Source organism: Bombus vancouverensis, chromosome 5, assembly GCF_051014615.1.
Source record: "Bombus vancouverensis nearcticus chromosome 5, iyBomVanc1_principal, whole genome shotgun sequence".
NCBI classification, from domain to species: Eukaryota; Metazoa; Arthropoda; class Insecta; order Hymenoptera; family Apidae; genus Bombus; species Bombus vancouverensis.
Window position 1 is genome coordinate 9,055,906 of NC_134915.1, and position 25,997 is coordinate 9,081,902.

The window sequence follows — 25,997 nt, forward strand, 5'->3', positions numbered from 1 at the left end:
ATAAATTCAAATTAAGTGAAGCAAGTATACAATAATACTTTGCGAGAGAATCATAATTTGAAAATTAAATGTATTTCCGGTACACACAAGTGCCACCTACTTCCTACCAGTCGACCGGTAAGAAAGCGCGGGTAGCGTTACCGGTGTAGTTACTATTTTAATTGTCGATATTTATTACATTCATCAGTTGTGTGAATTAAAAGTCGAGCAAAATAGTAAAAATGTTTGAGGCACGTTTGGTACAGAGTGCGATTTTGAAGAAGGTGTTAGATGCAATAAAAGATCTTTTAACCGAAGCCACCTTTGAATGTTCTGATTCTGGTATTCAAGTACAAGCTATGGATAATGCTCATGTCTCCTTAGTTTCTCTTAATCTTAGGAGCGATGGCTTTGATAAATATAGATGCGATAGAAATTTATCAATGGGCATGAGTATTGCATGGTAAGATATTAATTTCAATGTAATATTTACAAAGGTTATGGCTTTTCTCTTTTTTCCATAATAAAATAAAGAGTAGATACTTTTAAACAAAAGAAGTACCTGTAATTCCTACCTTTTTGTAAAGACAAAATGTTTTATGTTCGTATATATATAACAAAGTGAAATTACATCAATTTCAAATAGTAAATGAAAATTAATAAAATGGTTTTAGCATGTCCAAAATTCTACGATGTGCTGGTTCCGAAGATACAGTGACATTGCGAGCATTGGATAATCCAGAAAATATTACATTTATATTTGAATCACCAAATAAAGAAAAGCTTGCAGAATATGAAATGAAACTTATAAATATGGATCAGGAACATCTTGGTATTCCTGTAAGATTCCATATACATTAACATATATGAAATTTTTCTTTTAAAGAATAGAATTATAAAATTTATTAATTATCACAGGATACTTCATATTCGTGTGTCGTAAAAATGCCATCTCAAGAATTTTCACGTATCTGTAGAGATTTGAGCCAATTTGGAGAATCCATAACTTTTGCATGTTCTAAGGAGGGTATAAAGTTCAGTGCTTCTGGAGATTATGGACAAGGTATATCATTTTTTGCGTAATAAAACGAAATGGTAGGAAGGATTATACTAACTTATTTTTGTATGTTAATTATATAATACTTACATTAATTATATAAGCATTTCGTGTCTGTAACATCTTGTAGTTAGCACTATTCAGAAGTTATATAGCAACTGGCTGAAATTAAATGACCTGAAAAGTATTTATTTGCTTGACCTTCACTATTATGAAGAATAGATCATACATGTATTTATGTTTATGTCTGCTTATATTTGTATATTTAAAGGAGATAATTCTTCCTGTAGTAAAATTCATTAAAATACAAATGAATTATGAAAAATATATATTGCACAATGTAGAAATAAATCTATACAATGAATATTGTTATAAATTACAGTTGTACTCATGTAAATTATTTTTTTCAGCCACTGTTAAGTTAGCACAAACAGCAGATGCAGATAATGAAGAAGAAGCAGTAGTTGTCAATATGCAAGAACCAGTCAAACTAACATTTTCATGTCGTTACCTTAATTGTTTTATAAAGGCTGGGCCTTTATGTACACAAGTACAACTATCAATGTCTAATGATGTGCCCCTAGTATGTGAATACAAAATTGGAGATATTGGACATATTAGATATTATTTGGCACCAAAAATTGATGATGATGAAGAAAATTAAATTTTTATACACTTTCAAACTTTTAAACATTTTTTTTAGTGTATAAGTCAATAACATCATAAATATAATGTATTATAGCATTGCTTTAATTTCATGTATTTTGATTTTCTTGTTCATGTATTTATCATATTATTAAAGATTAAGTATATTTCAAGATTTTACTAAAAACAGAATGATAGTATTGCTTAGATAAAAAAAAGATATATTTTGATATTCATTATTGAGGAACGATTAAGGATAATTAAAAATACTTTGAAGGTCATATATTTAAATTTTACATTTAAAAGTCATTTGGCTCGTCACAGTGTTAGCGTAACGTGGAATTGACACTTAGATTCATAATAGAGTGACACGATCATGATTAACATGGTAATGTGGTGTCATTCTTATAAGATTCATATTGTTACCGTTTGATAAACTGTGACAATATTTTGATAATATTGCGTTTTTTACATGTAAGAAGAACTCAATATATTTCCAAAACATTTGATGAATTTTGAATTATGTGTTACTTCTTATATCCTAGCCTAATTAAAGTTCAAATTTTTCACTTATTTTTAATTATCTTATTTCTTATACCTTTTGTGTATAAGCTAGTTTAATATAAAAATACATGATTAGTTTACGAGCTGAGGGAATAAGTGGGCTACCGTGGATGGAATAGCCTAGAAGTATACAGTTAAATCTTACATAATTTGGATCTCATATAGTTACTAAATAATTATATATTAATCAATAGATGTTGATTTATACTATAAATTATTTCACACGCACATACTGCGAAGACTTGTATATCGTTAATCCTTATTTTTACGCATTTAAATGAAACTTTTAATCAAAATAAATATTTTTCACATCCTGTTCTATGTTCAAGAAATGAATTTAAGTAGCAACGAAACATGACACTTTGGCAATAGTAATCAGCCTCTTTGGTTTTAAAGCCCTGGTATTGCTTTTGTGTTTTTAACATAATAGTTTCGCACTTAAAATTAAAGCCATTATTTTTGTACATAATAAAATGATCAAGACGCATTCACGTTAGTAAATTACACTCACGTACAATTATTGAATTTAATGGAAAAAGAGAATACTGAAGTTATTCATCTAAATTGTAATAAAACTAATCAAGCTGTTAATATCTGCTCATTTTCAAAGAAGATGCCACGCGCATCGTAACATTTAATTATTTGGACCAATTTGACATGCTTATGCGAGATTATCCATGCATATACTGTTCTTTCAGTCTATAAATATAATTTTAAAAAGTATGAGATGTCACGTGACATTTACTCTATGAATGAAGTATCAACAAGTAAAAGAACATGTACAATTGAAAAATTATGTAAGGGCTTAAGCATTCGTGTTGCCATTACTCCCATATAAGCTGGGATGTACATACTTGTCATGCAATGTCCTTAAATGCCTTAGTAAATTACTTTTTACGTTAAAGCCTTTTTGACAATAGGAACAAAGAAAAGGCTTTTCCCCTGTATGCGTTCTTTGGTGAATTACCATGGATGCATGGCTTGGAAATTCTTTTTTACAAATGTTGCACAATTTTTGATGACTTTGAAGCTTTCTTTGTTTAGGAGGCGCCGAGTTATTCATCACAGCTAACTGCTCTTCTGTATGTTCTGTCTGTATATGGCGTACCCATTCTTGAGGCGTTATGTACATGTCACCACAAAGATCACATTTTAAAGGTGGAAAATCCTTGCTGTCGTCATCCACTTCGCCCTGTAAAAATAATGCATACAATGATAATTTCATTCAACATCCGAGATATTAAGCGATATTTTGTTGTTCTTACCTTTCTCCTTCTTCTCCTACCTTCGGCTATATCAGCGTGCGTCAATTCAATGTGTCTTACCCAATCCGATGGCTGATGAAATGTTTGACTGCACATGTCGCATGTTAACGGGGTGTATTCTTCCTCCTCATCTGCGCTATGTACGATTTCCTATAATGATTTGTATTATATAATTTTTTTTACTAAAGGAAACTTTTTACACACCTTTTATTCAAGAGAATGTTTTCAAAATACTACGTACCGGTTTTATATCGATCTCATGATCTATCGTTAATGAATCCGATGGATCATCCATAGCTTCTTCCCAAATTGGTTCATCTTTCACTAAAAGATCCAAGTTCAATTCGGTCTAAAACATGCGATAAAATAAAAATATTTTATTCGATATGATAAATTCTATTAGATGATATCATCTTACGTTTTCACCATCTTCGCTTTTAGATTTGTTAGATTCCACATCGCTGTTAGTAATTCTTCTTTTTTTCCCATTGGTCTCCAGATTTTCGTTATTCTTACTCTGTTCGATATTCTTATTTTCCTCCAAAACTTTCGATTCTGGTTCGCTAATCTTCTCCTCGATTTTCTCAGTACTCTTTCTCTCTGAGGTAGGTTTCTGAACGTCATTTTGCATTGGCGTAGTCTGTTGCGCATTTTCGACAATTTTCTCTGTACTTGGTTGAACCAATTTGATTTTTTGAATTTGACCGGTTAAAGGTGGCTGCTCCCGTTTGTCTCGATCCACCTTCTGGCTATTCGATTGTACATTCTCCTTTTTACTTCCGCTATTGGATCTCCATAAACCGCGTACACGCAGTATATCACCTGCTTTTAATACACCTTCTAATTGATCATTTGTCACGGTAGCTTCACCGCTGTACATGTATTGAATCAGAATTTTTAATGTGCGATATCCAATTTCTGTTGGTAATACCTGCAGTATAATGTTACATTATTGACTTATCTCCTATGATTTATATATTAACAGATCAGTAATGGAATGAGGAAAGATATACGAACCACAATTATTGGAGCGTTCGTATTTGCACCAAAATGACATGTTTGAAAAATGTGACTGAGATACGACGAACAAGCGGCAAGGACAAATCGATGAGCCGCCACGTGCCGGCCACAGGACGTTGCTAACAAGACATCTGCGAAGGATTCTGAATGGAGTAACGTCGCGACAGAGCTGTGTAGATGCGCGCCATAACTGTGCCATTTAAGTTGATAATTCTCCGAAGGAACGATGGCCATGTTTTCTGTATCATTAACAAACAGAAAAAAAAACATTCTGTTACAGATTTTGTTAGTGAACGATACCTATGTAGTAATACATATATTCCATTGTTGTATTTATTAAGCCTGTTGCGTCGACCGCGTTTCGTTTATATTCGTATAATTCTTGTATCGTGCATTTCTACAAAAGGAATATATAAAATAATACACTATAAAAGATTGATAGACATTTGAAAATACAAAAAGATAACGATCTGTTTCAACGGAGCTTAATAATTCTAATAATCTCGCAAAAGTACTATTGGATACTAAGAAAAATAGTATCTCGTATATTATTGTTCCTTTAATATTTGCATACCGTTTCAATAGTAAACAAATAATCGTCATTTCATGATGACTATTATCGATTATCTGATTACTAATATTATATTTGAATATAATTGTCGAAGACACTTCGATTGCAAATTTCTTTTCTTTTAATCGAACTCGGATCGCGGCGTCGAATGTTTTCCAATATATACGTTTCCGTTACTAAAATCACAGAAAAAAACATCACGAGGAAAATTCCTTTGATTACTTATGATGCAGGTTGGCTCGATTTCAATACAATATTAAACGGATTCGAACGGAAAACGGAGCATGGATGATAATGAAATAATTACGCACTCTCTTCGGCACCCCACATTCACACCCTTATCTGAATCCTCGTTAACGTTCGTTCAACGATCGTGTGCACGTTGTACATAATGTCTTTGGAAAAAATAATCTTACGCGGGACGAAACGTCGTTGTCGCACTCGAAAATCAACGATCTTAGATCGTTTCCATAGCGAGGATCATTGATTGCTCAGCGCGTAAACGGTTGCATGATATTGCCGCTCGTCGCACGAACGTCGAACCACAAAGAACTAAAAATCTCGGCTGCGAAACGTTTTACAGCGCGTCGTTACGTTGTCAACGTGGTTACCTGACGACATCGCCCAGAACTTCGCAACGCGTCACTCGGCTTCACCTCTCTCCCGTTTTTCTTATTTTAATTGTAACACGATAATCCTCGAGATCTGCGGCACCACACAGTGTATCTCGCACGCGTCGTTGGTGTTTTGAAAGGCGCTTCGCGCGGATACGGGACACGGGGCAGATATGAGCATCGAACCGCCGCGTAGGGGCCTAAAAATCGATATTTCGGTCTTTGCTCCATCCTCTCCGGCGGTGCAGCCGTGCTCGCTTTCGCGGCTAGGTAGGGTGCCCCCTGTTCATCATCGATTTTCCCGGCTACCAATCGCACGCATCCATTTATCGCATCGATCGCCCGAGCTGATTTCAGCGTTTGCGTCCGTCCGTCCATCCGCCCGCTCCACGATTCAGACCCGTGCACCCCGCCGCACCCGACCCCTTTCCCCACACCCTGCTCCATATCCTATCCTCTGTTCAACCTCCCACCCTGAAACCACCTCGTCAGCTACTACCTTAAGCCGTATAGACGCGACTAAACGCGACCCTTCACGATCCTTTTCGTCAGCGACGCCGGATACCACGATATCACTTGGCTTGCTTCATCCACGACGCCCCAATGTTGACTCCATTGCCTGTTGATATCCCTCTATCCTTCACGTCACTTCTTGCCACTCGATCCTTTTATTATATTCGGTTAATGCTTAATGCTGCGTTGCAACTCAGAGTGCACCGATCACGTTAAAAACGCAAGATCAAAAAAGTCTGTTGTCGCCCCTAGCGATGCGTTGTATATTGATTTTTTCAAATTTGCGTAATGATTTTACGACGCGGCGGTAAAACTCTAGAGTTCGGGTGAGTGTAACGTGGAACTAGACGAGTGCAATTTTTGTTGTTGCTGAATTCGTTCAATGCAAAAACATATCTTCGTTTGTTGAGTTAGATGACCTTTTTTCCTACAAAAAATTTAAATTCAGATGGGGTTCTTGCTCGGATACGATAGTAAGAGACATATACGTTATTAAACGGAGCTTATCTATTGTACACTATGTTATTATATTGTTTAACGATCAATTTTTCTTAAAAACGTAGGTTGTTATTCAATACTATAGTAATGTAAATATTACCGAATAAAATGCAGCGATGTTCGCTCGAATCTCTTTGTAAATAGTTCATTAACCTGAAATGCTGGATCTATAGATCTATGAGGCAATATTCCGGGGTTAGTTTATATATATATGCAGTAAAATTTTTAGAATTGCTGCTGCTTTGTTGCTAAACATACCTGAAGATGGCGTTCACAGTAAGATTCTTCGATTTTCAAGATTCCGTTTGAAAGTGTGCATGTATATGTGACAACGTACTGCATTGCGTCGACGACCCATTTTGCAGTAGGAGCGATAAGTTACACACCTTCCTACCATTAAATAATCAATCCCATAGTTCGAACTACAGTTCTCTATGTGCATAATCAATTTACGTGTACATGGTTATTTCTTCGGTGTATTTCAATCACCATTAGAAACTTATATTATTAGAGTCAGAAATTTATTTTGTATTATTTTCTAGAAGATCTACTCCTTCGTACAAACTCTGGTAGTAATATGTAGAGTGTTCGAAGTGGTATTGCGATTTTTATGCGTTCTCGCGCTTTCAAAATCGCGATTTTCTTTTATTATCGATTTCTCGCTAAAAGCGTTGCACTTGAAATCGAAATCGGTTTCTGTACTAGGTCACGTGGCAATAAGATCACGTGGCGCTTCTGCATACTCCGTTAGAGGGAAGCACAGATGATCTCGAGCAAGCACGACGGCCAACAATCCTTTCCTGTAAATACATACATACGTTATTGTCATCAAAGTGAGGTCGATTAACTAAAACAATGCCACGGCTTCCAAAAATGTAATGCTCGTCGTGGCATTAAAGGCTATATGGAGAGTGCACAAGTGTTTATATGTCACAGTCAGAAGTGACCTAGTTTACAAATGAATTTTCGCTTCTGAATTTTCTTTGGCTATGACCCTGCAGTGAGTGTTCTTGAAGTCGGTGGTCTCCGTGAGACAGTAGCGATACTGTCTCGAAAGTGAGTTCATGGCTGTTTATAGAATGCGGAAGAAAGTAAACGATACCGTTTAATCTGTTTAGAACGAGAATTTTTATGAAATATGAATGTCATTGTGTTTTCTGCGAATGAAACAATTAGGTTACGTTGACAAGAAACACGGTCCTTTACAAGTACTAAACAGCATTATAGTATTTTGTATGTCTATGGTAGGGGTTTTGAGATGTTTTATTTATACAAAATAACAATGTGCGTGAAAGCGCACAACATTGATGTTTTAAACTTACACATTTGTGAATAATCTTTATAAAGATTAGATAAAATCAAAAAATCCATATGAATCCGTGCAGTTATCTATAAAATGTGTTACAGTTCATTGAGAAACAGCAGTAGATCAAGATGAAATATGATTGTTCGAACACTCATGTGATAATATTAAATAACCACTACACAATCCTAATGAATTATCTCTTACAAATTGGATGTTACATATTTGTACATACGAGGAGTGCATGAAGCAATTTGCTTACATTTACAAAATGCCGCATATAACACGAAAATGGGAACTTTTCCCAGGCAGAAATCGATTTTGCTGTGATGGCAGAGTAATGATGGCACCACAAACTGGAGTATTTTATGTGACTGTGTGCCTCATTGCTGGAACAAGTGGATTATTTTTTGCTTTTGAGTAAGATTATTATTTTTAAAGTAGAAATCACATATAAAACGAAATCATATATATCAAAAAATTGTTCTAACAGTTTTATGTATTTTTTTCTAGTTGTCCATTCTTAGCAGTTCATATAACACCTGCTATACCAGTTATTGGTGGTCTGTTATTTATTTTTGTAATGTCTGCTTTGTTTAGAACAAGCTTTAGTGATCCTGGAGTTATTCCAAGAGCAACACTCGATGAAGCTGCCTATATTGAAAAACAAATTGGTACACACAAATATATTTCTTAGAAATAATTTTGATTAGTTTTATGTTTTAATATATTGTAAAGTTATATTCAAGTTTACATTGATTAATTTTATTACAATTAAAAAATTTGTCTTTTACATATTGGGTAAAGAGGTACCAAACAATGGTAATTCTAAAATGTACAGACCACCACCTCGAACAAAAGAAGTATTAGTCAAAGGGCAACCAGTAAAGTTGAAATATTGTTTTACTTGTAAAATATTCAGACCACCAAGAGCTTCACATTGCAGCTTATGTGACAATTGTGTAGGTATGTATACTTATCATGATTTATTATAAAAATTACTTTTATGAGAATCTAGAAATATGTAATTATATTTTTAGAGAGGTTTGATCATCATTGTCCATGGGTGGGGAATTGTGTTGGCAGAAGAAATTACAGATATTTTTATGCCTTTATTGTGTCCTTGGCATTTCTTTGTGTTTTTATATTTGTATGTGCTGTTACACATTTAGTAATGCGTAAGTGTATTAATTAAAGCAAATGAAAGATAAAAAAATTAGATGGTTTAATTTTTTATTTATTTAATTATAGTCACAAAAGACGTTAGACCATTTTTAGACGCAGTAAGGATATCTCCTGGAAGTGTTGTTGTAGCAGTTATATGTTTTTTCTCTGTATGGAGTATTCTTGGTCTCGCTGGTTTTCATACATATTTAACTACTAGCAATCAGACAACTAACGAGGATGTAAGCATTATTAATTTTAGCCAGTTAGCTGCGGAATTTAGTTTTAGAAATCTCTCATGGGATAGATAAATAAAATCAAGCGATGACGAGTATACACATCAAACGCAGGGCAGATGCTCCTAAAAATATTTCAAAAAAGAAAAATTAAAGAAGAATATAAGAAATTCAGTTGGTCTTCCTATTGTGGTACTTTTCGAAATATCACACAAAGTAGCACTTTACAAATCGAACGCCAGTACCATGACACGTTACGAATTCCATTTTTTGAACAGACGGCAGGTCTTCGAAGTGGATTTACTTTTGGTGATATAACTGGTAAAAATTAGGGAAATGTTTTTTGATGAGACGTGTAGGTTTTGCAGTTCAACTCGTAGTTGGTCGATCAAGTTTCGAAGTTTGTGTTTGTTGAATTGCATGCTCTTCAATAATTTGTTCAACACATTTGATTAAAAATTTAATCGACTTAGTTTGGGGTTGTTTTTTTTATATAATACGTCTAAATAAAAAAGCACATAACGTTTATAAGATAGAGAAATATCTTCCTTAGTATTTCTATTACATAATATACAATTCGGGAATAACCGATATATCAAAGAAAATAATCTAATTTTTCTGCAATACTGGCAATATAAAGTAAACATACCACTAAATGACATTTTTATTTCTTCTCACTAAAATTTGGAGTTTTTATAGTAAATGGTAATTTTTTATTTTACACGACGAGTATACACTAAACGCATCGAAGTAAAGTTTTTGTTTGACATGTATACACGTCAAGCGCTGTTAACTGGTTAATAAATATGTATTTGAAATTATTAAATAATTTTAAAATAATTTGAATCATTTTTATAGATAAAGGGGTCATTTTCAATTAAAACAGGACAAGAAAGTTTTAATTTATATAGCCAAGGAAATATATGTGGAAATTGTTTCTATGTATTATGTGGACCAGCACCACCTAGTTTAATTGGTAATTCACTTTTAAATTCGTAGTATTCCCATCTTAATTTTTGGAGATGTTATTTACCTATATCGATTTTTATAGATCGAAGAGGTATAGTAACTCCCGAATATCGTGCAGAGCAAGAAAGAGTTGGTGGTGACAGTGTAATTACTAATAATAAAACATATGGTACAGTGAAAATCGTACAGCCACAGGTATTGAAATATTTATTAATTTCCTTGTATTTTATATATACATATCGTGTTGTATAATATATTATTATTTATATATCGTTTTTCTTTTCTTATCATTGCAGTCTAATGGTACAACTGTTCAAACAAATCCCAGCCCAGATCTCACAGGTTCCATGAACAATCTTGTTTCTGGTCAGCATTCACCACAAATTGAATCGATAAACGGTGAGTTAAGCCTTTTAAGGCATACCGCTCATTATCCCGAAGATCTTCCAAAATATCCACGTCGATATATTAATGACATTTATGCTCCGGCATATCCTCGGCAACATTGTTTTCAGGAACCTATGAAACATGTAAAGTATGATACAGAAATAACAAACCCAGATTTTCAAAAATATCCATGTAGGCGTGAGGAAAATTTACATAAATATTCTCATAGGTGTAGGGAAGAGTATCATAGATGTTCAGATAATAATTTGATATACGATCAATGTGTCGGTGATCAAAAATATAGTATTGATCTTCAAAAATATCTACAAAGATATTCTGAGGATCCTATACGATATAAAATTGATGACAAAACCATTTACACTGATCTCCAGAAATTTCCACAATGCTATTCTGAAGATCCAATACGAATTTCTCAATCTCAGCATACTCTCAAGTATAATAACTTGAGATGCACTGTTCACGGTTTAAAATATCCAATATCAAAGAACCTCTTGCCAACTGTTGTAATGTCACGAATATTAGGGGCAGGAGGAATGCCAATTATTGGTCAAAATGCAATAGGACTTGCAGTTAACAGATTTGGTTCAGGACCTTTAAATAATGCTTTTTCTTATGTAGAAAATTCTTTATGTCCAAATGATAGCACTGAAGAAGATCTTTTAAATCAGAGATTTATCATGAGCTCAATAAGCGATAATGATGATATTTAATGTTCTTTATAAGATAATTTTCTTTCTTTATGTTTCTTAAATAATATTACTCCATCTATTGAAGAAAATTAAATGGCTATAATATACTTGTTAACAAATTTTTTAGTATATTAGAATCAAAATAATATAAGTTCTAATTCTATCCTTTATTATTAGCAAAAGCTTATATAAATGAAGTTTTGATGTATATATAAATATTAGTGAAAGTAATAATATCTAAAATGACATTTATAATAATAACAAAGGTAATCATTATTATGATGATTGTTCATGTTTTCTCATATTATAACATATATAGATCTTTATAAACAAAGAACATTCTAGTTGAATTTGATTGTTAACAACAGAGATTTATTTATTTTTTGACTGTTCAATTTGGTATTGGACATATAGATATTTTTTTTAAAAAAAGATAAAGGAGAAATTAATATTCTTGTTATAATGTTATATATCCTGACTGAAAATGGGACTGAAATATTAGTTTCATTACAACTTTTAATACTTTATAATGATATACTTTTTAAAAATACGCGGATAATTAAAATTATTTGTTTTTACATTATAGAGTATATTATAAACAAATGGTATATGATATATTTAATTCAAAGTCAATTTTACAATGTTAATCTTTAACGTCAAACAAAGATTAATTTGAATATACATATTTGAACCATCATCAAGTATATAAGATAAATTTAAGTTTTTTACCGTTTAGCCGCACTTTTTACATGATTCAATAAATTGTATTTCTTTGTTGTTTAAAAATTACGTCCTGTTATCGAGGGCTCAGAGCATACCGTTTGGTAAGTTAATTTTGCTTTATTCCACTCGTCATTGTGTGTATGTTTAATATGAATGAATTGATATTTATTAATAGTTGTTAATAAACACTTTAAACACAATATATACGCCCCACATTATTGGAGACTAATTTCAAAATGTTATATCAATTTAAGGGTTTATGGATTGTGACTAATTAATTAGTTCTTATTACGGGCACTGGGATTGTGAAAATACAATATGTATATAAGTATATGTATAAATAAATATGCACACAGTTTCACATATATAAGGGATATTTTATAGATTTATGTTCATATGTGTAATATCAAAATTGTTGTATATTATACAGCAATGATCATGTAAGTTATTTATTACTATGATTTTTGGTTTTAATCAATATGTACACATAGGAAAAACATTAATATGTCACCTTACTGCCTGGGATATTTTCTTTATTGCAGTTTAGTTTTTATTTATCTTATTCATTTATGCAGCAAAATTACACAGTACCGCACTTTTGCAATGAGTTGCATTATATAATTTATGTTGCTAATGAGCGTTTATAACAGCTTATTATTGGATTTCAATGGCAATTATTGAAATTCTAATATTTTTTGTATATTGTATATGACCTGTATATATATTTAAATAATTTTGTACATTTTATTGTTATTAACATTTGTTTTTAGGTAGTACTACAAACAGCGTGAGTCAACTTGTTACCAATGAAGTACCACTAGCATCACTTAATATAGCTCCAATTGATATCGATGAAATCGCTCCGCTGCCTTCCCGTCAAAGTGTTGTGGTTTCATCCACGTTAGATACGTCCTCTATACCTTCGGTAACTGTAACAACACCTTTGTCTGCATCTAGACTTAGATTGTTACAAGATACTACCATGATAGAGTCTGCTTTAGACTTAGATTCGCTGGAAGACGCAAGCGTCGGTAGAGGCAGTCAGGCAGGACTTATAAAAATGGGAGCAGTATAAATAACTGAATCTATTTTATCTAGTTAGATTTTATCTAGTTAGATTATAGATTAAGTTTTTATCTAGTTGGATCATAGACTTTTAAAATTTTCGACGCTTATCGAAGAATAGTGCAGGTCGAAGTTCACCTTTTTCATATTGTACCTGTACGTGTATGTACCATTTTACAAATTTAATAATTATTGTATAGCTTACAATATGTAGATGCACAAAATCCATGCAAGAGTAAAAGAGTAGAATTATTATTTGGTTTATGACGAATTTATTTAAATTTTAATTAATTTAATAAAGGGATAGCTTCCTGATGTAATATGTCTGTTTTTGATCTGCACTATTTATTCATTACATTTAGCATTGTTAACTTCATTCCAGCCATTTACATCTTTCTTTTTTCATTATATGAAATTAGTAAATGAAAATATTCCCTACCTACAATATACGTATATCTATATATAAAATGTGGTGATTTAACATATTATGATACTCTTACTGTTATACATAAGCAGATGATATGTGAGTTAAGGAAAATGTACTGCTTAATTATGTCTTAACATAAATTTATATCTATTTTTCTGTTAATATAAACTCCAACTTCTTATTTTTGTCATGCACTGTATTGGAGTAACAAATTTCATTTTTAACTGCAGTAATATGTACATTTTGAAATCTTCACCAAATAAAAATTTATCATTAAATATAGAATTGAAAACAGTGAGAAAAAGTGTGGTAGTTAATATGTGTGCAAATTGTATTATTAGAAAATGTTTATATGCATTTAAACGAATACTACTAAAAATCAGAAAAACTACAATTCTTAAAAATTTTAATCTTAATTTTATTACAAACTAACTGCTACTAAAAGTATAAAGTATTATTTAATTTTACTTTTCTATATTGGTAAACTTTATCATAATTATCCCTTTTATTCAATTTGCTATGTACAGTGTAAAGAGAATTTTGTAAATATAGGAATTTTCATATATATTAGCATAGTTTTGCAAGCATTTGAACAATTTGTTATAAAGCAAAGTGAATTGTACCAAGCATTTTCAAAATAGGAATATCACTGCCTCATTTATAAATAATTTATGCGTCGCCATTGCATGTCATTATTTAATTTGATGTAATCAGAAAATAGAAATTATTTATACAATGAATTAATGAAAAAAGAAACGATTTTACTAGTTGTCATTTTATCTTATACTGATTGCCATTATATTGATTTTGAGAGTATCTTTTTTGTACATATATGCGTGTATAATATCATATGTATATACTGTGTAGATGTTATTATGATAAGATGATGTACTATAAGTTAAAAATATACCAATATGTTATATCATATTAAACCTACTTCAAAATTCTTTAGCAGGTATAAGATGATGATGCACATAGATAATGATTAGTACTCCTCAAAGTGCAGAAATTAAATACTACAGATAATAGGTAAAAGTATCTTTATTCAGTTGTTTTACATCAATTGTATGTATATCTTTACAAAAATATTTAATTATGACACAAAATATTGGAATAAAATTATTGATACAGTGTTATTTTTTGTAAATATTTTCAATTATACATAACTTATAATGTAGGTTAATAATTTAATACTTTTACACAATAATTTGCAGACAATGCGACCGATTGAAGTCTATATGCATAAATATATCACCATCATGTTAAAGCAAATGCTGTTTTTATTTATTATCGTTTTCTTTTGTACTCCCAACATCACGATGATTTGTGTTAAAAAAATGTACATATATTATATTTTACATATTATAGTAAAATATAAATTCGTTCTTTTATAAATATTAATAAAGCTTTTGTATTACGATAGCAAAAATTACGATTAAAACTGCAATACTGAAACTTACAATGTATATTTTTGTTTGATAGTTTCCAGATGAATCTATATTAAGATCAACAGTTTTCACATCAATTTTATTTTGAGAATAGAATTCTGTAGGATCTGTTAAAAAAAAATTTTATGTTAGTACACATACATATATATAAATACATGTAATCTTTCAATCAAGCATGTAATACTTACCAGCTTCAAATTCAATGTCTTTTTGAACATTACTTTCCTGAACCTCTAAGTCTAAGAGTTCTTGCAACGATAAAAGAGCTTCTTGAGGTCCCTCACCAGGAAATAGGTAGTCTGACAATGTTACTTTACTTTCAGGCAATGCTATTAATACTCTTCTTGGAGGTTCGTGTAACGTTATATTTTCTGAGAAAGTAATGAAATGAACAATTTTGTATAACTATTTAATTTCTTATGTGGTGAAATAGATACCTTCTGGAGATCCATTTTCTTCTTCAATCAAACTATCCCAATGCATTTCTAATCTACTTGCTAATGACCTTATTATGTCTTGCTTTATTGCAGCATTAGCTTCTTCGACATTTGCTTTTTGATGGACGAAAGTTCTACTTACTAATTGTCCAATCAAACGTATAGATGCATTGCATGGTGTTATCCTCACATCTGAGTTAAGATTCTTTTCATGCTAATAATTCACAAGATAAACTGTTATATTTATTTATATTACTATATATTATTAAAGACAAGTACTTACACATGGAATATATAAATTAATTTGAATTGATCGGTCATTATTATTTTTTTCATTATTTCTACAATTTCTTTCATCTTTCTTGTTTTTACTAATTAGCTCTAATCTATCATCTGGGGATCGAACTTCTCCTTCAATTACAATAAGGGAAGATTCAATGATATCTGACACACTCTTTAAAATATCTTGTAGTTGTTTTTTAAGAGTTTCTGGATCTTTATTAGCAGCAATGAGAAATAGACGATCAAAATCAATAAGTGCCTCAAGTTGATGCCAGTTGGTTGCTTTAGCTTGAAATTTCCAATCTACTGGTTTTAATATTTCATTACGGATTTCTATAGATTTACAAGTGTATCTAAAAAAAATAATAGAAAGTTAAATAATGATGAAAAGTAATTGTTAAATATATGACAATATATCATACTTTTGTGTAACACTATTTAAATATAAGATAAGATGTTCTTCATTATTATCCCCACATAAATATTTATTACATGATAAATTTTTTTGCATTGTTGTAAGGACAGATTTTAGTTTTTGTACATTATTATTATTATGTGAAATATCCTCTGGACCAACAATAAACGTTCCAAGGACACGCATTCCACCAGGTAACATTCTAGTAACCTGTAAACAACAATATTAAAGATCCTTTCTTTTTATGATTCTATATTTTAATTACATTTATTTGATATATTTAAAATGAAAAAAATACATACATGTTTAGCATGATCTGCAACCCAACTCTCTGGTATATCTTTTACTGCTTTAATGTGGTTTTCAGTAGCAGTATTTTGTTCAGATTTTGTTGTGGAACTAAGCAATGTTTCTTCCACTACGTTTTTACCAAGGGGTGGTGGTGTCTTTGCTAAGTGCACAATATAATCTTTTTGACCAGCACTCTGTAATATCAATCATAATTTATGTTGGATGATATAAAATGAAATCATTGAAACTTTAACAATATTCCAACCTTTCATCTAAAGCCACAATTCTAAAATGAACATAAGTTAAATAAAATTGTATGTATTTCGACAAAAATTCTATAAAAATGTACCATTTATATTTATTGAAATGATTTAAGAGTGTCTGTTAAGAAGTACATATGTCAGGACAAGTGACAAGAGCAGAGATGACGTGAAATTGGAACATACAAAAATCGAACCTGTCCCACAATTAGTCCTATCGTGTATTCATCTGGTTTTGCTAGTGACGTCAAATAATTATGAAGACGTTGTTCTGCATATACAGTTCGGCCCATTGCTTTTGATGTTTCTGTTAACAGGTAAATTGTATTACAGCTTACTATGTTAACGTTACCACTGTTATCACTAGTTGTACAGCGTACAAACCATTGACTAAGAATAGGATAGACTATGCATGCAATTCAAAAGAGTGTTCCACAGGCCCTGGTTCGAGCTACACAAGCTACGTAGCCTCTCATGGCATTTTATTATCACATGCGACATTATCGGTTCAGTATAGAATAAGATACCAACACTACTGAAATGGTAAGAATTATAATTAATGATATTATAGGGTGGAGAGGTAGGAGAAGAAGAGGAAAATGAATTATTTGTTAATAAACCAATGTTGGAATATACAAGAGTACTGTTAAGATTCTCTGATAATGAGGATTCGGTAGAATGGCTAACGATTGAACGGTAGATAAATTGCGAAGGACAAATTGAGGAAAATCTAAGGAAAATTTTCCGAGAAATAAAATTGGAAAATAAATGTGCTCAGCTGTTGAAAGAAAATAAAGATTTGATATTTTCGTTTCATCTTCACAATCTTCCTTCTGTTTTTTTGTCATTATTTCACTGGATGCCAAATGAGAGGTGTCGTCTGTATTTAATATAATTTGAAATGTTCATTTTAATATAATCCTCTTAACTTTAACAATATCAAAATTCATAGAATTAATAAATTTGCGCCAGTAACGAAAGTAAGATGGATAAAAAGCATGGTTAGTTACGGGGTTACACAATTTAGCCGTTACGTCTTCATATCTTTATATCTTACCAATAGTCAATTGTTTTTTCTATTTTTATTGTTTTTGTAAATGAACATGCATGTAAAACATATACCAGAGATACATATGTTTTATCAAAAATATTATTCATTGTTCGCCGATCTATTATTAAAACATTGATATTTAGGTTTTACCATAACAAAAACATTATCCCGACAAAAGTAAATTTAATGTTTAAATCTAAAACATTATCGTGTGTAAAAAATATATTAAAGTTACTGCACCATTCCACTGATCCGTTATCGTTTGAAAGTGAATATTCTCTTTTTTCTCTAAAAAAATATAGTAAACGATTCATTTCTCCTTCTTAGGCAACTTACCATTAATTTCATTATTGCGCGATTTTGTCATTCTCATACTTGTCTAGCTCGGATAGAGAAGTAGATATGAAGTTTTTCATAGAACTGTACAATTAAATAGGTTCTTGTTTATGATAGTGTCCAACTAAACAGAGTAGATCCCTAACTTAAAACTTAAATATATAGGTTCTTATGTATGCTAAATTGCAATCAAACAAGGCAGATCCCTAATTTTATAGGTTCTTGTATATGCTAATGCTCGTTCCTTTTAATACTTGGCCGCATGGTGCAGCACCTGTACTGTGAAATAACTAGAACTACGTGCGTAAACACTCATTTCATCTCTGACTATATATATCGCAAATATCCGTGATAATGCGAAGAAAGTCCAAGATTGATAATTGCTTTTCTTAAACATCTAGGACAAATATTAAATAATTAATAAATTATTCTATTTTTTAATAGTTATATTTCTATATTTAGAAATGTAACTCTCGTTGTCAGGATGCATGCGTTCATGAACAATAGGGCATGACAGCATGAATACGCTTTATTAAATAAATTATATACAGGTTCTCTCACATACAGACATTGTCGCATTATCAAAATGCTACATACTTACTAAATAAAATATAAATTATAATACGAAAAGATCTTCGACTACAATAACATTGACTTTAGAGGCCTTTACTGCTGAATCAACATGTCTAATCCCAAATACTCTTGTTCTTTCACATATTGAGGCTTGCAATTATATCTTATTATCATAAGTAAATAATTTTTTTAAATATAATCTTGCTGATTCTGTTGCCATAAAAAAAATTTTGTTTAAAGAAATTTTATGAAAAAGGTATAAAATTTTTATTTCATTGCAAAGCCCGAGTAAGAGAGTATCATCATTCTTTATGCAAGTGCCAAAAAGATATAAAAAAGGCTAACGTATGTATCAAATGCGAAATCTGAAAATGATTTCATGTTCCTCTTTCGTACCAATTCCTTCTCCTTTGTTATGTCCCCCATCCAGGACTCTTTCATATATCTGGTTTATAATAATAGATATTATTAGAATTATCACAGTCTGTGTATTTACAGTTTAAACGTTAACGTAATATCCTTCTTAAATTAATTTAGCAGCGTTCTTTTTTCTTGTGATGTTGTTTTGAAAAGAACCTTAGGGGAATTAGCTCTATCGTTGTGCATGGACGGCAGAGCATTACGGAAGAGAAAAAATATCTTCAATTTGTATAAGATAAAAAGAGAAATAGGGAAAGAATACTTCAAAGGCATGCATATCGGAACTAATGTTTCTATAGCTACTGGATAAATCTGCGTATCGTATGAAATAATATCAATAACTTAATTATTAATTACATCTTAAAGTTGGACATGTCTTATTTGTATCTTGTATTTACACCTTAAATATTTATACAACGTTACGCGATAAAAATCTGAAACGTTTTTCTGTACTTCTTCTTTTTTATCAAACATTTTCCGTTTTGTTTTCTATATATTTGGACGTTAACAAATTATCCATTTTTTTTCCTCAATCATTGAAGATCATTCAAACGCCCAACAGAGTAATATATTCTATTTAACTTATACGGCAAAGACATACAATTAATAAAAATAGAAGAGATACGATAACTTCCTGAAAATTATACAAGTAACGAACTGAAGGAATCATAAATTATCACAACTATGACTCACTCATGCTCATTTAACTCTCCATAAAACTTTCATCAAGAAAAAAAGATATCAATATCTCACGAGTCCAAAGATGATAATTCTGTTCAGAAATTTCATTTTCTTGTACTTGTAATATCCGTTCTTCCTACTGTTTTCCATATGAATTAATGCCCTGCCTATCTTTCTCAGATTTCTTCCTTAAAAGAAATTTGTAATGATCTTATTCAAGGACTTTCCTCTCATCAAACTTCGATTCAATTCACAGGAATTAAAGACTCCAAACAAACTATTCTCCAACCAAAATGTACAACTTTCTCAAGCAGTTGGATAAACAAATGACAATCATTCCGTTTTATCGTATTCTGCACGCTGTACATTTTAAACATTTTAGAATACCAAGTATTCTATCGTGCGAATCCAAGAAAATCTGTGAGTCTATCGTTCCAATCGTGAAGCCAGTGAGTGGGTCCATGGCTCGGTTGCCTCTGTTTGCAGGGATTGATCTCTGACTCCAAGGGCATGTATTCTTCGCCCCTGATGCAGAAATAACTCTTTATCGGGCTTCTACACATTGGACACCGATCTAGTTTGCCAAAGCAGGATGCGCAGATACAAGTATGTCTGCAAGGCAACAGAGCACGCGAAAGAGGAAAGTATTGGCAAACGACGCAGAGTTGTTCTCCGGCTGTGTTCCATAACGATCCCTCGGGATCGCCGGTCCCGGAGGCAACCAATGCGCCTCTAGTCGAGCTACCGTTGTTGTTACAAGGTTCTGCGAGGGCTAGAGCTGAGCCTAGACCCGAAGACACGTCTCCTTCATCATAGTTCGTCGAGTTACCGGTAGCTAGGTATAGTTGCTGCAACAGAAATAGTTTTATCAGTACAGAATTTAATTTGTGCTTGAGATAGAAATATGGTGTGTCTCATAAAACTATGAAACCACCGTAAAATCTTCAATCTTTATATAGGTATTAGGTACCAGATACAATACAAGAAAATGATTAAAAAATTGATTAGTTAGTGATAAGTTATCGTTACAATTTTATTTTATTATATTCTAAACTCAACTTTTGTGCAATAAAATGTTCTGTTATACTTATATACACTGTTATAGAACAAGTATAAACTAGTTCTTTGAAGAAAATTATTTCTTATCACGTTAACATATAAAAGTATATAATGCAATATATAAAACTTGGAAGTTTTCGAGTGGTTTTCCTGATGTTGAATTTGAATATAGAGACTTACCTTAAGACAAGACAACTGGCCATTTGCCTGTTTTAGATATTGCGCCAAGATCGAGGTTGGTAAAGTGCACACGCTGTCTTTGATGTGGACAACGTTTACCAGAGCCACCTTGCAAGGAAAACAAAACCGAGTTTAATTAATGGTAATAAGATTGTAATCGAGTCACGCAATGCTTGTTATATTTCGACAATATACATTAAAGTAGTTGCTCCTTTGCATTTCATTTTCAGTTATACGTTATTTTCCGCATTACAATTATCATTGTATTTACAGAATTTAAATCGTTTCACAAAAGTTCTACGATAAATTAGCAATTGAGATGACCGATGCTTTTGTAAAAACTCAGAAGATACCCACGGTCTCGTCTGGATGAGGATCTCCATTATCCCTGCGAGTTAAGAAGATTACTAAAGGATAACAAAGTCTAGGTGGTGTCCCAAGTTCTAATTCTGGTGCCGGAAGCGACAATCTCAATGTTTCTTCCCCGTGTGGTTGTCTACTGTATTTCTCAATCAAGGAATTATCAGTGGTACCATTAACGGTAATGTTAATTACGATACAAATGTTTACAAATTACAAAAGATAATTAAAAAAAAAGAATAAGAATTAAAATTATTTTATAAAAGGATACGTTTGTAGTGGTGTGAGATACTGCGCGTGACCTTGGAGAAGAGTGCCGTTCAAGGACGCGTCTCTAAGGGTGCTCCAAGGTTTCCAAAGCGCCAAGTGAAGTTCCCTTATACTGACGCCCCAAAGCGCCTGCAGAGAGTACTCGACTTGACTTGATATTTCGCATTCTACCTCTGTAACAAGAAAGTAAGAGGACATTTTAGTATTATACCTATATACAGGGTGATGTATCAATAATGTTACAAGATTTACAACTTGTTCATGTAAAAGATATATTCTTATAAATAAAAAGATATTTAAGGATCATTTGTTACTGTTACAGCGTGGAATCCTACCTTTTACTGACTAAATTTATAGTTCTATTGCTTTTAAATTTTCTCCTCGAGCATATCATCGTTAATTCGCGCAAATGATTATTATACAAGTAATACATTCATTACATTCTACGGTTACTCGATAATCATGGAAGATCATGGAAAATCATAAGCTAGTGGAACGACTATATAACTACTGAACGTTCGTTTTATTGTAACATAATAAGAGCTGAGAGTAACTTAAGAAAAGAGTTTCGCAGCGATATGTTAACCGTATTATTTCACATCGTGACGTTACTCAAAATGATTATGTAACAAGCCTACTTTCAACCTTTTTTTTCCCTCTCGTCTGGTTCCAAGATATCTCGGCCAACGGGGTTTCCAGGTCATGCGTGAGAGGACAAACCACAACGTACTTCCTGCAGGTCTAATTCTCGCGAATGCTCATTGTTCTCTGTGAAGGAGTACCTAGGAACCCTACTCGTTTCGTGGTTATTAGAGTACCATTTACGATCTCTGCTTCTACTATCTAGATCTCTTGTGTTTCAATATAATAATTGGCTGGCAGCTGCGTCATATCAGCCTTTCAAAGGCTGTACTAATCAACTGCATAAATTGAAAAATGGAGGAAAGTGATGTGAAGTTACGAGCGTTATCTTGGAATTCTTTATGCCATCTTCTTGCTTGTCGAGAAACTGATTGAAGAAAATCAAATCGAGAAAATTACTAAAAGCGAACCCGATTAATTCGAGACGATGACGAAACTATTTCGAAGCTTTAATCTTTTATCAATTAAATTTAGATTTAAAAGCGTACGAAAGTCGAGGCGTATAACATTCGAAACGCAACTATTTACAATAATTACACTGCTTATACGCGACATGGGATACGTTGAACTTTGCGAAGTGATAATGTGTATAACTATTCCTCGAATGAGTCATCGTACCACGTATCTCGAGAACGGCCTTTCTAAACTCTTTGACGTCAACTATAATTCTGAGCTCTAACAGGTAATATGTGTAGTATATCCATAAACCTTTCCGTCAACCTTGTCACACTTATACATGCTAATAAAACGACAAGTAGATCTGTTTACCAAGCGAATTAACGAATCGTTGTGTTCGAGAAGAGAAAGAAATAATTGCAGGCGACGTTTCGTGGCGAAAAACGACACAGGAAGCGGAGGATCATGACCTGAATCTCGTAATCTCGGGTCTTGGACCTCGAGTCACTTCTCAATTCGAGGTTCAAACAGGCAGACTAGCCAAAAATCCTCGTCGTTCGCGGAGAGGCTACCATCAAGGGGAGATTGTTTGGAGATCACGCGGGGCTAGTGTGAACGAAAGTGAAAGCTGTCAAGATGGATCGTTTAACGTGGTAGACTCCGACACAGACGAAGTATCAAATCGGCCATTCCACGAAGCCACGAAATAGTAGAACACAGAGTTGTTTTTTAGTCGCGCTTTGATCGAGTCTACGCGAGGTCTTGCAACAGAGTTCATCTTGAGACGATCAGTGATCCGCAAACCGACGATCTGAAGGTTCAGATTAGTCAAGTTACCTGCATTTAAACTTGTGTTCATACGGCTACAATAATAGCGCGATGAAAACAGCATAATTGCGAATTAAAGCATAGCAGAGCCATTCGTGTTAGCAGACAGTAAATATAAAAATAAAACTTTTACATCAACGCAACAATTCTAATGCAACTTGGATGCGCCGCAAGGTTCAGCTTATATTCTCATATATTTTTTTCTCCTATTGCCAGGTGATATGGCAAATGCAAAATTGCACAATTTCGAGTTAAAGCATGGCTGGTCAAGCATAACTGGAGTAGTTGGCAAAGACTTAACACGTAGGCTGTGATAATGAGCTGCGCGATGTGGGTCAAACTTCATGAATGATATCCTAGAAGTTCTGGAGGGAACACGAGTCTGACTTTTGCAAGGTAGACTAGTATACCTGAAACGTTCGAAACTCTAGAATATTCTGTATAATCTGATATTAATCTGAATACTGAATGTTACAGTCTTGAGTTTAACAAAAAGCTCCAGACATCCGTCGAGTGCGTTCTTCGACATTAGAAATCCCAGAAATCTGATTTCTCGATTCTTTCAAAGTTTGCAAACGAAGCTTCTCTTCGAAGGGCTTCATCCTGCATAGAGTCAATCCTAAGGAATGATTTAACGTAAGTCGAATTAAATTGCACTGTTGGATGCAAAAAGGCCTCGGAATATGTAAGCTCTTTTTGTGCAAAACGCGTAAATAAAGTAAGAGCTTTAACTAACGTGCTCCTTAAATTTTATTTTCCTATATCTAAAATCGCCGACGCCACAGTAAATTTTGAGAATTGATATTGCCTTCAGAACGGAAATAGTCAATTTTTAAATAGAGATAGTTTTATTTTTTAACGATGTAATAAGATAACGAAGAATTGAAAATGGATAACTTGCAGAATAGTTATCTTCTTCTGCTATCAGATACGAGAAATATGTGCATTATTGTTGCGATTGTTTATAGAAAGCAAAATATTTATTGCGTTACGTATGGTGACATTTAAAATATGAAACTTACACCGTGCAAAGTTTAAAATAAGTTCACTACAGGCTCTAAAAGCTTACGGTTGACATTGAAGTTCTGCTTGTATTCAACAGTAGAATTGTCAATGACTGACCTATCTCGATCATGAGGATTCGCGAACCTTTCCGATCGTCGAATACAACATGATCGATTAGTCGAGTGGTACATACAACGATGGAATGGATCGGTGAAAGGCCAGTCAGCCAACCAGATCAACTGCAATTGCACAGTATATTGCACTATGATCACCCACGGTTTGACAAAGTGAACACACATAAATCTCTTGCCATTCGGTAGGTGATAGTGGACCATGTACCGACAATATAGCTATTTATTTTTGACAAAATTGGTTTTTCATAGGGGCAAAATTTAATGATAATCTAAGTTTCAAGTGTTTGATTTACAGGACTGTAATTAACCCGAATTCCAAAGTACAGTTCAGTGGTTCGGTTTCGTGGCACGAAATTCTTTCGTATCTTCCTCGCAATCTATATTTTCATTTTCTAATTGAAGTCGGTTTTCGTTAAATAGTTATCGAAGAAGTCTGCGTTCGAAGTTGGTCGCTTAGAAAATATTGGAAGCTCTACTTTACGTTGCTGGAAATTTTAAGCCTTGAAACTCTTTCGTATTTCCCATAGAATCTATATTTTCAATTTTCTAAGTGAAGTCGGTCTTTATTAAAATATTTATCGAGGAAGTTTGCGTTCAAAGTTAATCAGTTAGAGAATGTTGCGAGTTTTACTTTACGTTATTAAGAATTTAAAGAAACAAGTTTGCTATTTCTTGCAGGAATCTTCGTGTTTACCATACTCGCGTTAATGGCTGAGTTTTTGCGTTACTGTACGACGATTGTAAAATAGGAATGGTACTAATTACAAGTGATATTAAAATTCTTAATATAAAGCTGTAATATAATATAATATAATGTAATATAAAATAATATAATATAATATAATAAATATAATATAAAGCCGCAATAATATAAAATCAGTATATATAATATATAATACAATTAATGTCCAGTTCAATAAACTGCTACGCGGAGAAAAAGGAACAAAAGCGACTGTTCCATAAAGCCGACTGAATTATGATGATAACAGCCAGCGTGGAATAGTCGATTATCAAATGTCATTGCATAATCAGAACAAACCCACTAATCCGTTCGCTTGGTTGCACCGTTGCACCAGCTACTCGTGGAAATCGGACCATTTTGCGTGCACATACCCGTCTCTTTCGTTCACGGGGCAAACAGAACGTACAGTGCAATGGTAGCTGAGCACGAGTGCGATTACCGTAACACCTACGTAACCTGGTGAAATTGTGAAATTAC

General features: G+C 32.6%; 5 protein-coding genes and 1 long non-coding RNA gene across 17 annotated transcripts in view; 3 read left to right on the plus strand and 3 right to left on the minus strand.

The window, feature by feature from the left end:
• The first annotated feature begins 89 nt into the window (after nucleotides 1-89).
• Nucleotides 90-2,201, plus strand: PCNA (Proliferating cell nuclear antigen). Its single transcript, XM_033343232.2, has 4 exons — nucleotides 90-442; nucleotides 654-819; nucleotides 898-1,042; nucleotides 1,447-2,201. Exons 1-4 carry the CDS (start codon nucleotides 222-224, stop codon nucleotides 1,698-1,700), a joined length of 786 nt encoding a protein of 261 aa, XP_033199123.1. The 5' UTR covers nucleotides 90-221; the 3' UTR covers nucleotides 1,701-2,201.
• LOC117161487 (uncharacterized) lies at nucleotides 1,949-6,964 on the minus strand. 5 transcript variants are annotated; one of them, XM_033343066.2, is made up of 6 exons: nucleotides 6,827-6,964; nucleotides 4,528-4,769; nucleotides 3,929-4,441; nucleotides 3,752-3,859; nucleotides 3,511-3,660; nucleotides 1,949-3,437 (listed from the first exon to the last, which is right to left on the minus strand). In XM_033343066.2, exons 1-6 carry the CDS (start codon nucleotides 6,873-6,875, stop codon nucleotides 3,051-3,053), a joined length of 1,449 nt encoding a protein of 482 aa, XP_033198957.1. In that variant the 5' UTR covers nucleotides 6,876-6,964; the 3' UTR covers nucleotides 1,949-3,050. The 5 variants fall into 5 exon arrangements, with proteins under 5 accessions (XP_033198957.1, XP_033198979.1, XP_033198971.1 ...); XM_033343088.2 differs by lacking the exon at nucleotides 6,827-6,964 and adding an exon at nucleotides 6,215-6,655; XM_033343080.2 differs by lacking the exon at nucleotides 6,827-6,964 and adding an exon at nucleotides 5,713-6,102.
• Nucleotides 6,965-7,464: 500 nt separating this feature from the next.
• app (Palmitoyltransferase app) lies at nucleotides 7,465-14,657 on the plus strand. Of its 5 annotated transcripts, none has more exons than XR_013058478.1 (9): nucleotides 7,465-8,449; nucleotides 8,630-8,703; nucleotides 8,837-8,995; nucleotides 9,070-9,207; nucleotides 9,281-9,435; nucleotides 10,288-10,405; nucleotides 10,481-10,593; nucleotides 10,695-12,319; nucleotides 12,989-13,128. XR_013058478.1 is itself a non-coding variant. In XM_076618786.1 (9 exons), the coding sequence occupies exons 1-9, from the start codon at nucleotides 8,244-8,246 to the stop codon at nucleotides 13,291-13,293; spliced, it is 2,148 nt and encodes a 715-aa protein (XP_076474901.1). In that variant the 5' UTR covers nucleotides 7,466-8,243; the 3' UTR covers nucleotides 13,294-14,657. The 5 variants fall into 5 exon arrangements, 4 of the variants coding, with proteins under 4 accessions (XP_076474901.1, XP_076474898.1, XP_076474899.1 ...); XM_076618786.1 differs by having other exon boundaries at nucleotides 7,466-8,449; nucleotides 8,543-8,703; nucleotides 10,695-11,487; nucleotides 12,989-14,657; XM_076618783.1 differs by lacking the exon at nucleotides 12,989-13,128 and having other exon boundaries at nucleotides 7,466-7,970; nucleotides 8,134-8,449; nucleotides 8,543-8,703; nucleotides 10,695-11,739.
• A 76-nt stretch (nucleotides 14,658-14,733) lies between these two features.
• Nucleotides 14,734-17,336, minus strand: LOC117161522 (protein odr-4 homolog). 3 transcript variants are annotated; one of them, XM_033343125.2, is made up of 8 exons: nucleotides 17,228-17,336; nucleotides 17,041-17,150; nucleotides 16,595-16,777; nucleotides 16,300-16,502; nucleotides 15,879-16,230; nucleotides 15,596-15,809; nucleotides 15,347-15,529; nucleotides 14,734-15,265 (listed from the first exon to the last, which is right to left on the minus strand). In XM_033343125.2, exons 2-8 carry the CDS (start codon nucleotides 17,134-17,136, stop codon nucleotides 15,108-15,110), a joined length of 1,389 nt encoding a protein of 462 aa, XP_033199016.2. In that variant the 5' UTR covers nucleotides 17,137-17,150; nucleotides 17,228-17,336; the 3' UTR covers nucleotides 14,734-15,107. The 3 variants fall into 3 exon arrangements, with proteins under 3 accessions (XP_033199016.2, XP_033199010.2, XP_076474904.1); XM_033343119.2 differs by lacking the exon at nucleotides 17,228-17,336 and having other exon boundaries at nucleotides 17,041-17,221; XM_076618789.1 differs by lacking the exon at nucleotides 17,228-17,336 and having other exon boundaries at nucleotides 16,933-17,055.
• Nucleotides 17,337-18,741: 1,405 nt separating this feature from the next.
• LOC117161566 (cell growth regulator with RING finger domain protein 1) overlaps nucleotides 18,742-25,997 on the minus strand; it is a 43,087-nt gene continuing 35,831 nt past the window's right edge. For both annotated transcript variants that reach the window (XM_033343208.2, XM_033343201.2), the window contains exons 3-6: nucleotides 21,775-21,946; nucleotides 21,501-21,642; nucleotides 21,144-21,251; nucleotides 18,742-20,752 (exon numbers count right to left, since the gene is read on the minus strand). In XM_033343208.2, the coding sequence (XP_033199099.1) occupies nucleotides 20,300-20,752; nucleotides 21,144-21,251; nucleotides 21,501-21,642; nucleotides 21,775-21,946 (875 nt within the window). In that variant the 3' untranslated portion in view covers nucleotides 18,742-20,299. The remainder of the gene's footprint in view (nucleotides 20,753-21,143; nucleotides 21,252-21,500; nucleotides 21,643-21,774; nucleotides 21,947-25,997) is intronic.
• LOC117161660 (uncharacterized) lies at nucleotides 23,111-24,448 on the plus strand. The gene is made up of 3 exons (XR_004465063.2): nucleotides 23,111-23,747; nucleotides 23,856-24,035; nucleotides 24,117-24,448. It is a non-coding gene; the product is annotated as an uncharacterized LOC117161660 (long non-coding RNA).